At 34.6% G+C, this 15,668-nt stretch overlaps 1 protein-coding gene across 1 annotated transcript; it reads right to left on the reverse strand.

Moving 5' to 3' along the window:
* Window positions 1-1,656: 1,656 nt before the first annotated feature.
* Window positions 1,657-13,750, reverse strand: LOC128984559 (uncharacterized). The gene is made up of 6 exons (XM_054403896.1): window positions 12,327-13,750; window positions 12,014-12,076; window positions 10,842-11,000; window positions 2,802-3,322; window positions 2,263-2,398; window positions 1,657-1,970 (listed from the first exon to the last, which is right to left on the reverse strand). Exons 1-6 carry the CDS (start codon window positions 13,459-13,461, stop codon window positions 1,657-1,659), a joined length of 2,328 nt encoding a protein of 775 aa, XP_054259871.1. The 5' UTR covers window positions 13,462-13,750.
* Window positions 13,751-15,668: the final 1,918 nt, after the last annotated feature.

Raw genomic sequence — 15,668 nt, forward strand, 5'->3', positions numbered from 1 at the left:
TTCAAGTTTTGGAAACCTATTTTTTAAACCTGTGACTATTTTATAAAGAAAAACCTTGAAGGATAATTTGCCATGTGACAAATCGTCACTGATAACAGTGTACGAAGTGGTTTTATCCCCAACCCATGCACAACTAGTGGACAATGTCACTTGTTCATGTGACCAGTGTGCGCTTTGTATCTCATCTTGTGAGATAATGGAAACATTTTCAGCAAAATCGATTTGAAGAACCCCAAAACTAGGTATGCCCTTCTTTCTCCTTATATCAGTTTCATCAGCCTGTACTCTTTTCACAAAGCAATGAACTTTAAACACTGGAAGCTGCTTCTTTATTTCAAGGATCAACAGTGAAACTGTGCCATAACATTCAGTTATTCTAGGCCTTTTCTCAATGTCTAACCATTGTTTCAATTTGATTTTTTTTTCAGGATCATAGTCTTCAGTATCCTTATCTACCAAAAACTGCTCAATATCCACATCTTTACATTTAATGCAGGTGCTTAACATGCACTCCTCATTGTTAAGACTACAAACGGCCCGGCTTATTACATCACTACCATTTGGGGTGAAATCAGTTTCCGTTACTCTGTATTTATCAGTGATTCTAACAAATAAATGAAATTTGCATGGTATTTACACATGCAAACAGTGTGTGGTATGTCTGAAACCAGCAAAACATTTTTGGGCCTTAAATTATAAAAAGCTGTTTTCTTAACATGTCTCAAATTAGTCTCTTCTATGAACTGTTGGTACAGCTCTTTTACAGACATTACAAAGTATCGTTTCTGCAAAAGTTTGCGTTTTTTGGTCTCTGGATCCTTTACTGATTTAGTATCCCTTTTACCAGGAGCTTGATAGCTGATATCTTCTCTACAATAAAAATTAGTAACAATCTGCCAATCTTCATCAGAAAGTATTTTTTTTCCTAAACAGAGGCTTCTTTGCTGACTGCAACAACTCTGGGAATTCATTGATTAATTTTCTTACAACAGCTTGCTTTTTAGATGGGCTTTTGGGCAGATTTTTTTAAAATTTATTGAAAGCTTTCCCTAAACTTTGAGGTTGTTTGAATGATCCAAGTTCTGAATTTAGGATACGCCCCCTAGTATTAGGGTAGTATTAGGGTATTAGAGGTATTAGTATCCTAGGGGGTGCTGAATTTAGGCCTACCTTCTTTTTTTCCCTTTGCTTACGCTTTCTTAACGTTTCTTGTTTCCTATATTTCTTCTGCAAATCTGGCCTTTGCCTTTCCTTTTCATGATACGCAGCTAGACGCTCTGGATCTGCTTTCAGTTTTTCGAAGTACCTCTGTTTCTTTGTTTTATCATTCATTTTCTGGAAAAACTTTCTTTGAATGAAAAGAAACCACGTCCCTCCACAGCGGGTGTAATTTAAAATTATTTCAAAATTAATTACAACAAACTTAAAATAAAAATACATTTATATACAAATTATACACTATGTACAAAAATGTCTACTGACGGGAACGAAACTTATGACATAACTTTTTCTTTGAATGAAAAGAAACCACGTCTCTCCACAGCGGGTGCACAAATTTGGACAATGTCTGTCAAAGGTACGTCAATGTCGAAGTCGTCTTCATCAGGCCATATAAATTTGTTTCCTTTACTACAAAGAAATTTTATTCCGGCTCTGTCATTTGTAATTGATTTTTATTTGGCCAGGAAAATATTGCTGTTTCCCTTCCACATCATAAGGGACGACGACCCAGCTATTGGCCATCAGATTTTCAAGGTCCTTAGGGGTTACAATGGGAATTTCTTCATCCTGGGAGTCACTGTCACTGTCATCTGGTGCTGTTGTCGGTCGTTTGTTGTTACTTCCTTCTTGTTTTATTGTGTTCTTTACTTGTCGTATCATTCGCCGCCGTTCCTTTTCTTCTTCCTTTTCCCTCTTCTTAGCTTCTCTTGCCTCCATGTACTGTCTGTAGCTTTCTCCCGTAATCACAGCTGGTGTTAGGTCTCTTCTTGACTTTTTTCTTGATTAATGTCGGGGAGGGATATTGCAGGCACCTTTTAAAAGGTGATGGCATACTAATGGATGTACAGCATTTTGATGGAGTGGTGTATGTTCCTGGTAGGGGCATTCCCGAAATAAAAAGTAAAAAACATAACACTTCAAATAAGCATCTTAATGTAAAAAAAAAACTATGAGTTGATAATAGAAAGATATGAATGTTTAACTTAATCATCTCGTTGCGTTGGTCTAAAGTATGTCTAATGAATAAATCCTCTAAGTTACCTGCAGAGCTCGTAGTTTCTGTTTGGCTGCATGATGGCTGGTTGTTCTCAGATGGGAGTTCACGTATCAATTCAGGATCAGGCTGCTCAGGAACATTGCTTTCAGGCATGCTCTCCAATATATCCGTGACAGACACCTGCAACAATAGGCATGTTTAACCATAATAACTTGGATGATAAAAAATATTTCACTATAATGAACACAGGTGGTTGATATGAATTTCTAACAGTGGTATTCAAGGGCTTGCTGTTAAGATGCGACCACCAACACGCCGCCTTGCATGTTAGCAATGAATTGCTGCCCCAACAACTTTGCCACCACGACAACCCCCAAATCGGATAAATGTGTGGTGTCAGGCTGTCGTGATGGTACGTTGTTGGGGTGTTACCTTTATGTGCTCCCCGTTTTCAACCGTGTAGGCTATCTTAACTTTACTTAATTTGTTTTAAGTTGCAGCACGAATGTTAAAATGAGTCTTGCATTTTTTACTTATATTTACTGTGTAATGTAACTTAATAAAATTATTAAACGGGACCTACCTCGATAGATATGCCTTGGTCTGCGTTGGTAAATCCTAGGCTGACAATGATGTTCTGCAGACCCTGTTCGTCCACGGAAGAGTTGCCGTCTGCAATTATCCGGCCCTCGACGATTCCGGCCTGGTCACTTCCGTCTTCATTAAAGTCGATTGGAAAGGCCAGCACGTCGTCCACAATCTCTTCTTCAGCAGGTGTTAGGGCTGACGGCCGTTTAGGATCCGGAGTTGAAGTTGTAGAAGGGTCAAATGGAGTTTCGTTTTCTTTCTCCGACGCTGAAATTTCACTTTTTAGGGTGGTAAGCTCATTCGTGATGGAATTCCACACTTGAAATAATGACTGGTCTTCAACTTCAATTTCTCCGCGGGTAAACTTCTGAACTTTCTCAAGCCCCATCTTAACCTCGAAATAGCTCAGATGAGCTCGGATTTCTTTGGCCTTTCTTTTAAGATTATTTGTCTTTGCAGGTGTAGTAGTTTTTTTGAGGATGAGGTTGTAGTGAACTTTTTCCGGGTCAAGGGTATCTGGGTGAATATTTCTAAACAGGTCAATTTTAAGACAAAAAATGGCAATCAAATTTTTTTTAAATTATTTTTTTATATTTTCAATTACATTTAACTATGTACTACACTACTTCAAAAGGTGCACTCATAAAAATCATTATTACGGGATATATAAAATATTTTTTAATTATCGCATGCCAGAGGAAGGACAGCAATGACCAGAGGAAAGACATTTCTTTAAATGACAGACTTTATAATGAATAAGTATATATAAATATATATATATATATTCAAAAATTAAAAGTTTGGTAAAATATAAACACACATATCTGTTTGAATGTAAATTTATTTATATAAACAACTTAACGGTAACAAACCCATATAAATCATAGTATAATTAGGTACGGTAGAGTATAATTTTGTCAGACTGCAATAAATCTAACAAGAACGTTACTTGAAAATGTAAAATGCATGAATATAAAACGCAGTTGTCACTTAAGATAAAAAACAACAATTCTCAAACTTATCAGTCTTTTATAAGTCTTATAGTGTTGACAACAAGTCTTTTTCATCTGTCTTACTATAGGCTAATTTGTCAAAGTGCGTTTCAACTGCGGCAAAAAATAAAAACCCACCTCATTGGCACACTTCATAAAGGGTGTACTAAATGTTTGATTATGTAGTACAGTAGATTTAAGACTTTTCAAAAACATCTAACTCAGTGGGAAAACGGAAATATACTCGTTGGCCTCTTAATACTTTAGTAGACGGCTTCAAAATACATCTAATTTCCTCGAATATCACGACAGAATGGTCGTTTTCATCGAGTCGAAACAGCTGTTTTGAGTTAGGTAATTTACTGTTAACTATTCTAAGAAAATTAACTTTTACTTCCCCATCAAGTCTGTTACTAAGTCATGCTGACATACAGCAACATATTTGTACACGTTTGGCTTTTGTTTAGATTTGATTGTTGATTGTTCTTGAAGCTCAACAATAATGTACGTTTGGTCTTTAATTTCACTGGCTGAAAAGCAAGTTTTGGAGTTTTCCTGTTCCAAAGGTAACTGAGATAACAAACAGGGAGGTGTGCATTTGCGAGCATGTCCACCAAAATTCAAGTGATAGTAACACAAAGACTGTTGTGGAGAAGATTTCCTTGTGTGTGTGTTGTGAGAAACACATTTGGATTGACTTAGATTGTTTTTGTAGATGGATTGAATTTCATTAGACAATTCTGATGTGTTATACGTGCATGATTAGTTATACGTGAACCCTGTGTTTCTATGGAAGAAACAGAGGTAGTGGAATTTAGATGATTAGTTGTGATATCAATAATTTTGTCAGCCATCTCCGAAAGTTTATATAAGTTTTCATCACAAATTGAAAGAGTAGTTTGAGCATTGATCGGTAGTTGTTTCAACCAAAGAGCTTTTAAAAAATCGTCACTCACCTTATTCTGAGCCAGTGACCTCATTCTACTCAGAAGTTGCGAGGGTTTTTGGTCCCCAAGTTCCATACCTGTCAGAAGGGTTTGTATTTTTTTTGTGTCACTTTCATCATACGAGGAAATTAATTTAGTTTTTATTGCTATGTATTTGTTCTCTGCTGGTGGATCTGTGACAATCTCAGAGACTTGAGAATATCAGCGTCAATAGAACTTACCACCGTGTCGAACTTGGCTTGATCTGAGACAATTCGTGATCTTCGAAATTGAGCTTCAATTTGAACGAACCAAATTTTTGGGTCAGGTTTCCAGAATTGAGGAACTTTAATAGACAAGTTGGCTATTTCTTGGGTAACCAAATCTTCATTAATGTTCATGTTGTCTTATAAGGCTTCACCAATAAAGTAAATGATAAAAATCAATAGTTGTATGAATTAAAAGTTGTATTAAAACAATGTAAAAACTGAACTGTTTACAAATCAAAAATTAATAATAATAAAACCAACATATGTTAAATATTTAGTTAAAACAACTGTCTTTTAATATGGTGGTAAAGGCCATAAGGAAGAGTAGACACTACAATATTAACTCGTGACTTGAGAAGAAGTTTTACTTCAGCTAAATTTGCTGACATTGTGGACTTAACTGTTCGCTTGACACTTTTAGCGAATTTCCCTATAGGGAAGTAGCTATTACCGTAGGTCTCATGGTAAGACTTAGGCCCGGGACCGATTTACTTTTTCATTTTGATGTCCCCAGAGGCCAAAAACACCATTCGTTCAAATTTTTATATATGTATATATATATATATATATATATGTGTCCGTGAACACGATAACTTGAGTAATTTTTATCCGATTTTGATGAAATTTGGTTTGAAGGTGTAAGTCGGGATAAACTTGAATGAGTTCGCGATCCATCATGATCGGACCATGGGAACAGGGTTTTATGGGGGGTTTTATGGGGTAAAAATTGGGTTTTCTCACTTTTGACCCTCAAAACACAAAATTTCCCAATTTTTCTCTAAACCTTCTTAAAGAGCTTAAAAAAACAAACAGTTCAGTATATCAAAGTGTTTTTGTACGGTTATTGGTTACGGAGAAAACTAAAAAAATTGTAAATTTAAAATTCTCATGTTATTCTTATGGAGAATATTTTAAAATGTTGTAGTTTGCTTGTTTATGGATCTCTTTTGATCAAACTTGGAAAATAGCCTATATTCATTTTATACTAAGCAATAATTATTTTACTTAAAACACACACTTTATTAGTTTCCTTGTAGCAGCAAACCTAGGTACTCGTTAAACCTAATGTTATTTAAATAGATCGATTGAAAATCAATTCAGCCAAATGGAAATTCGCTTAGACGGCAGGTTTGCTGCGGCGGGGGTATTTTTCTTTTATTACTCTCTTTTCCATTTAAGTTGATTGAAGTCCATTTAAAGAAATTAACATGAACATTTTTGTCTTCCGTTGTATATAAAATTTCTAATGATTTGCATTTGGTGCACTTGCTCGTCATGCATTGTTCACTTTCAGTAGAACATACTACAGATTTTATAAGTTCTGAAGTATCCTTGTATTCTATAGCATTCATTTTCTTCAAAGCAGAAACCAACAAATTTACGTTTTCTTTTTTAATACACGCACAGGTGTCACGATCTCTTGATGCTGGAGGGGCAACCCAACACGGCCTACACCTTGTAAAAGTTGTATACGAAATGCTGCAGTTGGTTTCATTCCTGATTTTTTTGTATAGATTTTTTAAGTTGTCTAGCTAAAGTCTCCTTTGTTTTTTTACGCCCCCTCATTTTACATAATCTTTTTTTCCAAGTAGCATAGAAACATCGTCTCCTTCAAAGATTTTTTTTATCTGTCTAGCTTCAACAACTTTTACCGTGTTGTATGTTTTCTTCTTATAGGTTTTAAAGCTGTCGTCATCACTTTTGTTATTTTTGCGGGTATAGCTGTAAAACTAGGAATAATAGATTCATTTCAATTCTATATCATTTTGAATCGTTTATCATTTTTTGGCTTCATTTTGAATTTTATATTTCCTTACAATGCTACTTCCAATACTGTTTATTATGTGCCTATCTCTTCCTATTGCTTTCACCCGCTTAATATTTTTGGTTAATTGCTTTTCTAAAGCATACCCAACAAAAAGTCTTCTACGGACGTATAAGCGAACGTAAGAGCGGTAAAGTGTAGCTACGATAGTACACTCACCGGGAAGGATGTGTCTTACTTCGCTGGTGGCTAGGACGAGACTGACTCACTGAACTCTCCGTTGCTGCTTGCTCTTGGCTTCCCCCACCCCGCTCAAGGTCCGACACTAGTGCCTGGCGAGGCAGCGGCCGTTACGAGAATCGTCTTGGAGTGAGGAGGGGTTTACTTAGCCCAGTAACTTTCCACTCCTATTGTTGCGACTTCCATAATTCCAAATAAATAAGACAATCCTCTCTCCTCATTTAATACGGCTTTTATTCTGTATAACGTCAAAATTTTAAGGTGTCTATTTTGACCGTTAAATCCTTTTGGACCATGGAGAATCACATTCTGAGTCTTCTCCAAAACTTGGGTCATCCAATCCAAATTTATTTAAGTGTTCTTTAGATAATGGTTTGTTTACATTTAGCAATCATAACGAGGAAGTCGCCAGTCACCAGACGAGATAAGGAGCTCTGACTTGACCTTTGAGCTAACACTGAGTCCAGCTTATCCAGAATGATAAGATAATCTTTTTTGCTAGCTACCTGTTCTTCCAGGAAATTTATTTAATATTTCATCACTTACTTGTAATTTATTGTGTTACCCTTTTCCACAAGGCTATTAAAGTAATCAGAAATTTTTTACACATTTTCTAGACCAAATTAAACAAAGTGTATTTCACTGAAAAAACTCACAAAAAAAGAGCACATAAAACAGTCAACTTTACTTATGGGACTCTACCCCCACCAGGGTCATTCCACATGAATTCAACCAATGGTTTGAACCTTCATATTTCAAAAGTTGATGATTTTTGGTATACATGTTATACATATAATAGTACATAAAAAATACAACAAAGGTTCAATTTTTTCTGAGTTACCGTTTTTGAGTTACGGTTGTTCAAAAACGCAAAAAAAGCACAAGTTCACAATCTTAAAAAATTCACAGCTTAAGAACTATTAGACCTAGAGAGCCCAAATTTGTGTTGTTTTCTTTGGCTTTAATTTGACATACTACATGCCTCCATTTCCTTGATTGTATTTTTTTTTTTTAAGTGTTAACATGTTTTTATAAATCTAAAAAAAAATCTTTACATCTAAAACCCAGATTTTGAACACAAAATTCACAGCCGGAAGTAAAACTAAGTATTTTATTTTATCTTAGTATTGTAGAAATTAAAATATTCCATCATTTTCTTAGAGTATTTTAAAGGATTAAGTAACATGCAGAACAAGTTTACCTGACAAGAAGTGCTCTTGGTAAAAACTTCTTTTATTTGAAACTTTTTCATCCTTAACAATTGGTTACATGCGGTTGGTACTTCTTCCAAGAAAACAAAATATCCATTTACTGTTGTTAAAATATCCATACTAACTTAGACTATTGTTAATTTTCACTAGCATTAGAGACTATAAACAAGTTCATAGTATATTTACAGTTTCGTTAATTTACATCTCACTAAACCTCCATACTCCGATAACGTTTCAAAAATGGATTTTTCTATGTTTTCAAAAATCTTTCTAGAGCATATGTTTCAGTTTTCAGTTTTACTCAAAAAATATACTCTTCCTGTTGGTGTCACTGGATGAACTAATTGAAGGAATGTGTTGCTTGGTATTATTAATGTGTCACTTGCCTTGGGGTAGTAAAGTGAAGGTGCTGGACCTAAGAATGTAGAAAGCTGACTTTGAATTCATTAACATCACTTTTTTCAAGAATGCAAGCTAGCCACCAAGATTCCTCATATAAGACCATAGATAAAACATACTCATAAGACTGTGACATAACCTGACTCTATATTTTCTATATCTGTTGGTGTTAAGTAGTCAATGGTTGTTGTAGTTTCTGTTTGATGTTTTGAGCTAGAAAAATAGGGCTTTGCAAGAATATTGTTTTTTGACAATGGTGTAAATGTATGGAGTTTTTGAGTCCCTTCAATTGCTTTTGATTCTTTAAACCTTGAAAAAAGTTTCGTCTCAGCCTCTGCATAATCATCATTTGTGCAGTATTCAAAATCAATTCCAGTGATGTTGTCAACAGAAAACTGAAATAGCTGCTCTGGGGTTAAAATGTGTTCACTGTTATGCCTCTGTAAGCTGGATTTGGCAGCTTCTCCTTTTTTGCGTTTTTTAAAACAACCGTAACTCAAACACGGTAACTCAGAAAAATGTAAAACTTTGTATTTTTTACCTGCTTTATAAGTAGAACAAGCCTACAAAAAATTATAAAATTCTAAATAGGTCAGGTTCAAAACAATTTTATTTTTGGTTGAATTCATGTGGAATGACCCACCATCATTTTGTCAAGTCCGGGTTAAGGTTACTGTGGTCTAAATTTCGGGATTGTGATAGAACTGTGTTCGTTCCTTACAAACCTCGCAGTCTGTAGTACAAGTATGTTGTCCTCCCTGTACGTTCTGAATTGTAGAGCAGGGTCCTGTATGAAGACCACAGGTAGTGTGTCTTCGCTCCAACGGGAGCAGGTTCGGACGACATCCAGGCTAGAAAGGTTGTGCTAGCTGGCAGCGAATTGCAATTTTCGGTACGGTGATAGCCTGTTTTTCCGTTAAATGTGGAATTAACTTAAATGGGTCATTCTCCACAAAACGTCGAATTCGACAAGGCAAAAAACAAAATTATAAAATTTTAATTTTTTAATTTTTAGTAATCAGTTTGTGTTCAACTAATATTCATTATTTAGACCATATAGCTCGCCCAGATGATACTTGTCCATTTTTTGCTTAAATTAATGTTTTTATTTATAAGTGTCCACGGACATGACCGCAATGTCCACGGACCTGATGTTTTAGGGAAATTAATAAAACTATACACACAATTAAAATAATTACACATTTATTGAAAGTAAAAGAAATACTTTGTAAAAGTAAAGGCTCTTATGTTTATAAAATTTGAAGAATAAGTAAGAACATATTTAAGAACTCTACTGGGACAACCACAGCATCAGGAAAATAAAACTATTCCGTCAAGTGTAAGCTTAATGAGTACAGCAACAAACTATTAATGATTTAGTTCAACAATTTATATTGTTGGGGTGGGTTTTCAAATACATACAACCCTCTGGAGTTTAACAAAGAAGGCTCTTTCAAAATAGATAATACTTCATCATTACTGACACAAGCCTCTGGCTCGGTTGAAAAGACGAATTTGTTTTTGGTGTCAGTACACCTTTTCATAAATCTCACTAGGTAACCCTGGCCTAGGCATTTTGAAACACAAGCTTTTCTACTTATTTAAAAGAAAAAAATATATATTTTTTTTTTGTTTCCACGGAGTTGTGACATGTCCACGGAGTAGAGACGTAACATGCGTTTGCTCTTCAATTGGGTAAAAATGTTGATATTCTTAGTATTTTTATGTAATGTTAAAAGTTTATTATCTAATGCTTACAAACAATGTTTTTAAATTCTTTTTAAGTGCTTCGTCATTAAAATCATTAAAGCAGGGAAGCGCAACAAATCTGTTTAAATTGGCGTACTCAAGTTTATGTAATTTATAAAACATTCATCATTTGGGAGGCTAAATCAAAACTAAGCAATAAATTAAGAACTCATTTAATGTTTACTGAAACTACATACATAGGTAACAAGTCTTTATAACAGGATATAAAATTCAAGAAGCTTCAGCTAAATAGGCCTACTACTTGAAAGCTAACCTAATAACTTGTAATTCTCAGGCAATTGTTTGAAAACGTACTGGCCTCTAGAATTTATTAAATCTGGTTGCTCCAAAGTAGCAACAACCTCATCTTTGGTAACTGATGCTTCAGGCTCACTGGAAAAAAAGAATTTGTTTTTAGTGTCAGTGCACCTTCGCATGAATCTTATCTGGTAACCCCCGTTATTGAAACATTTTGTGACACAACCTGCATAGAAGTTCAAGGTTTTTTTCCCGAACACTTTAACGACAACAAAGTCATTGGTTTTCACATTGAGCTCTGGAGGGTTATCTGGATCAGAATCCGAATCACTGTATATGGCAGAGTATATTGGCTTTTTCTTCCGGAATGTCTTCTGTTTCTTAGCTGTAAAACAGTGAAGGAAAATCAATGCGTTTTTGTATTTGGAAAGTAAATAAGTTGTTGTATTTAAAAATTTTATAAATAATAACTGAAGTCTCGTAGGTAACTTATTTACTATAACTTATTTGGTGTAATCAATGTAAATTACACCAAAAAACCCATAGTTTATATATGAAAAGCTAAAACCCTCAGCTCCGTGGACATTTACTCAGCTCCGTGGTCATTAAATTGACCATGGAGTCCATGGAGCTGATGTCCATGGAGCTGAGGGATAGACCTTTAGCAGTAAATTTTGAGGTTATCACAGGGGGATGAGAATCACAGAATTATGTATTCTAGAGAACCTCATTCAGATACCATTTTTCAATAGTATATTTCGTACCAAGGGCCGAAAATGAGGTTTTGCCGGCTCGAGATAGTTTTTAAGTTCGAGACGAAGTCGAGAACTTAAATCGATCGAGAGCTGCAAAACCATTTTGGTCCGTGGTACGAACGCTATTTTTCACCACACTATACCCTATTACCACTATTCACCACTAAAATAATGCACACTGAGTCAACACAACTACAACTTTAAGGTTATGTGAAGAAATAATTTAAGGAATCAGCGAAAATAAAAATAAATACCGTAGTTGCTAGGCAACGGTGACAATAACACAATTCTATTGCAATGCTATGGATTTTGATTGTGTATTTAAAATGCATTCATGTTTTAAGTAAGTAAGCGGACAGCTGATTTTGCGGCCCCGGCCTGTAAAAACCTGCTCGGTCCCCAAATTACGATGACAGCTGGCATGGCCAGCAAAACGTGACTTTCAGCCACCAATCAACGTATGTAATACAGCCAAAAACATCATAGTGTGGTGAAAAGATCTTTCTTTAAATATATTTATAAGTACAAGCCTTCTAATAGCTCAATGAAACTGTTGTAACTTGTAAAATTATTCATCTGTTCCTTTGAGAAAAGTAATAAATTAGCAAAATAAAAATCCAACAAAACAAATTAAAAAGGATACACTTAGCAGGTAGATTAGTGCAGACATTGTCATCACCTCCTTCTCCATCATGGTTTTTATCACCTGAAAAACTGGTTAAGGAAAACATTCAAATAATCATGCTACTTTAATATGCTTGGATAAAAACTGAGTGTGTCTTAAACAATAGTAGGAAAAACCAAAACAAAATACAGAAAACAAATAAATTGGAACAGTTGTAAAGGTAGTTAATCGAACAGTAATTTATATGAAAAAGTAGACAGTAAAACATTTAGGCCCCTAACAGGTAAATTGAAACAGTAAAATCCTATGTATACTAATTTCCAAAGGATACATTTGGGGGTTTGAATCATTATCTTCCCAATCTCATAGTGGTCGCATTCTTGATTGGCTTCACATAGAAGACAAGAGAGTCGTCTAGCTGAGATTTCATCTTTCATTTTTCTACTCCAGGCTATTTCGTGGACTTTCAAAATCCCCTTAAATTTTGGTAGTTCTAAACCATGGAATTCTGTATCTAATTTCAAGATATCTTCAGTATCTACTTTGAAGAGATGAACTCCTTTACAGTTTTGTTCTAGCACTCGTATCAAAGCATCAATACTGGGAATGTCTTTACCCCGAGCTACAACACAGTCTGCAGTTCGCTTAAGGACCCCACCAACCCCATCTGGGGCACCTTTCCCATGGTTGGCCTCGGAGAAGTGCCAATGCAATGTCTCTACATTTAGTTCTCTCGCTATAAATTTAGCAGCTAAAACAAACATCTTCCTGTTCCTGTACTGATTGGTCGGGCCATCACTCAAAAAATGAACTTTTTCCAGATTCGGAACATACTTTTTTATCTCCGTGAAAATAGGTACTAGGTGGCCACAAATGGCGACAGAATCATGTCTTCTGTTTTCAGATAATGTGCACAGAGTCTGGCTGACAGTTCCATTTATGCCATGGTAATACAGTACAGAGGTGTGCATTGAAACTTGATCTCTGCTTCCTCCAAAGTGAAATGACTGGATCTCTTGGCCAAATTTGCAATTATAATTCTCTGAGAAATCTATATGCAAGAAAGCTTCATTTTCTTTTAAGGTCTTCTTTATTTGTCTGACAGCATGGTGTTGATGAATTATGTTATTAACATGCTGAACAAATTTATCAAACATGCTTTGAAACAAAATTTTCAGTTTTTTCTTAGAACAAGTTATTTCTTCCTTTGTTGTTTTCTTGCAAATCTTTTTTCTGCCTTTCATCTGCACTTCAACTTTCTTGTCAACCCATTGATATAAAGTGACACTGTCCTCTTCATTGTAATCTAAAAATGCTACCTTGTTTCCCTTACACTCCATGCATTTTTTCTCCAAACATTTCTCCTTTAAATATTCATTTTCACAAGTAATGTTCTTTATTAGGTCTTCAGGCGTTCTTTCTCTGATCATCTTTAGCGTGTTCATTTTTGAAACAATAAGGCTCATGTTAGTATGGATTTTGCAGAGACAAGTTTCCCTTGACCTGCAGTGAGGAATGACAATCCAAAACGGCCTTAATCGGCAGAAATGAGAATAGCTTATTTTGTTATGTTCCTCATAGCATGATATAAATTTTGTATACAAGTTTTTTAGTGAGTCGTTCAACTCCCTTTTCTGCTTTTTAGTTTTTGACCTTGTTATCGTATCTTTTTTTCCAGGGCATTGCCTGCTGTTTTCATCATCTTCCAGGAATGTCAATACATCCTGGCGTAGTTTGACTTTTTTTAATAAGTCTCTTTTTCTTACTAAATGAACTCCAGCGGTCCATTCTTGACCACTGATCTGAGTCCTCCAGGAAGTTAAGGATGCTACTTTATGGGACAGCTTGTATTTTTTAACAATTTTCCCACTGAGAGATTTTACCATTAGCCTTTTATGGCTGAGTTTTCTTTCTTTGGCAAAATTACTTTTAGCTTGCATTTGCAAGACTTCAGAAAATAAAAGCTGTTTTTTTACTTCATTAGAACACTTTTGTCCGTTCAATAGTTTTTCAATTTTCTTCCTGGGCGTTAGGTCCAATACTTTGGCTTTTTTCAATCTATTTAGCCTCTGTTTGTATTTTGCCAATTTCCTTAAGAGCTTTTTATTTTCATCAGTTAGAGATTTCATTTCTTTTTTCATTTTTTCTCTGTTTTTTCTCCTCTTCTTTTTACCACTGTCAACCCTTGATGTTGATACCTCAACTTCATTTGAAACATTTAAAATAGGCATTGGGCTGTTAGGTGGCGTGTTATTCAAAAGTTCTTCCTCTATTTCTTTATTTTTTTTCAACCGTTCCCGGTAAGTCTGGGAACATTTCTTCCAGCCTTTTCTAACTTTTCTCTGTTCTCTTTCTGTCATTTCATGAATACTTTTTCTACTCCTTTTTTTCCTATCCCTATCTTTCTTCTTCTCTTCTTCATATTTGTCTGGATCAGTTTTTAATTTTTCCCTTGCACGTTGCTCAACCTCTTTTGCTCTTTCCGTTTTAATAAGTATGCGTCTGAATTTTTCTTTTTCTTTTTGCCTGGCATTTTGACTGTCAAAGCCTGAAAAAAAATAAAAAAAATACCTAGAGGGTAAAATTGTAGACAATTTTGCTTTCAAATTAATATTCATGTTGAAATTTTTTAATCTTTCATGTTTTAATCATGAAACAGTTTATTACAATGTCACTTTTCCTCCAACTTATACTTTGAATTTAAGTTTTGAACATTCAGTTAATTTTGTATTTTAAAATATTAATAAACATAAAATATAAATTGTGTACTAAGTGTAATTAATGACTAAGTTAAGGCAACCAAATTGGCTTAAGTAGGCCTAGTTAAATTTTCTTTGTAAAAATTGTAATAAAATTTCTTTTAAGTTATTCTATAAATTGTGACAGAAATTAAATGTGTAATTTAAACTTTCTGGCATTAATATATGTTTGGGTGATAAATAATTAAGGGAACCTACATAAAAAAAGTTAAAATGTTATTATTTATTGACTTTCCTTTTAAAATAATGTCCGTGGACATTTTCATCATGTCCGTGGACATCGTAGTCCACGGACATGATGTCCACGGAAATGATGCCAAGCATGAGAATGATTGTCTACACCCAAAACCTTTTAGGTTATCTTAATAAAATGACTGTTTTGGTTTGAACACCTGTAATAGGATAGTACAAAAATAAAAACACAATAACAGTACAATTGTGTTTACAGTAATACTGACCACAGATCTGATGAGATGATCTTAACGTTGCCTCCTTTTCTCACAACAACAAGCAAAACAACACAAATTTCTTCACAGCACAACTCAAAGAACTGAATATATCCAAGATGGCTATCCCTCTTCTTGTACAAGTACTGCATTAGTCAAGTTCCACTACTAGAAAAGTCATTTAGAGACTAAAATTCAATTGTCCACAGACATGATGACAATTTTAGTGACAAGAGTTTTATAGAAATTTTGATAAAAATTATTTAATTAAAAATAAATTTAAGGGGGTGAGACGATTACTAACAGTTAATTATTGCAATACAATTATTTCCATAAGAAAAAAACATCTTTTTTTATTTTTTATTCACTTGCTAACTGTTAGAAACATGGTAGGTGACAGTCCACGGACATGACTTGTCATAGTCTGTGAACAAGAAATCTATGATAATTTTTCAAATTATTGAAAAA

The sequence above is a fragment of the Macrosteles quadrilineatus genome, unplaced genomic scaffold (assembly GCF_028750875.1).
Source record: "Macrosteles quadrilineatus isolate MER2022 unplaced genomic scaffold, UCM_ALF_1.0 Scaffold_2__2_contigs__length_208266976, whole genome shotgun sequence".
Taxonomy (NCBI): domain Eukaryota; kingdom Metazoa; phylum Arthropoda; class Insecta; order Hemiptera; family Cicadellidae; genus Macrosteles; species Macrosteles quadrilineatus.

What these genes read in the sequence shown, in the direction of transcription:
- LOC128984559 (XM_054403896.1), bottom strand. Translation starts at nt 13,461, where the DNA reads ATGAGCCTTATTGTTTCAAAAATGAACACGCTAAAGATGATCAGAGAA. An exon ending in AACCTTGAACTTCTATGCAG is followed by an intron (nt 3,323 to 10,841) that starts GTTGTGTCACAA and finishes ATATTCACCCAG; the next exon opens with ATACCCTTGACCCGGAAAAA. An exon ending in ACCAAGGCATATCTATCGAG is followed by an intron (nt 2,399 to 2,801) that starts GTAGGTCCCGTT and finishes CTATTGTTGCAG; the next exon opens with GTGTCTGTCACGGATATATT.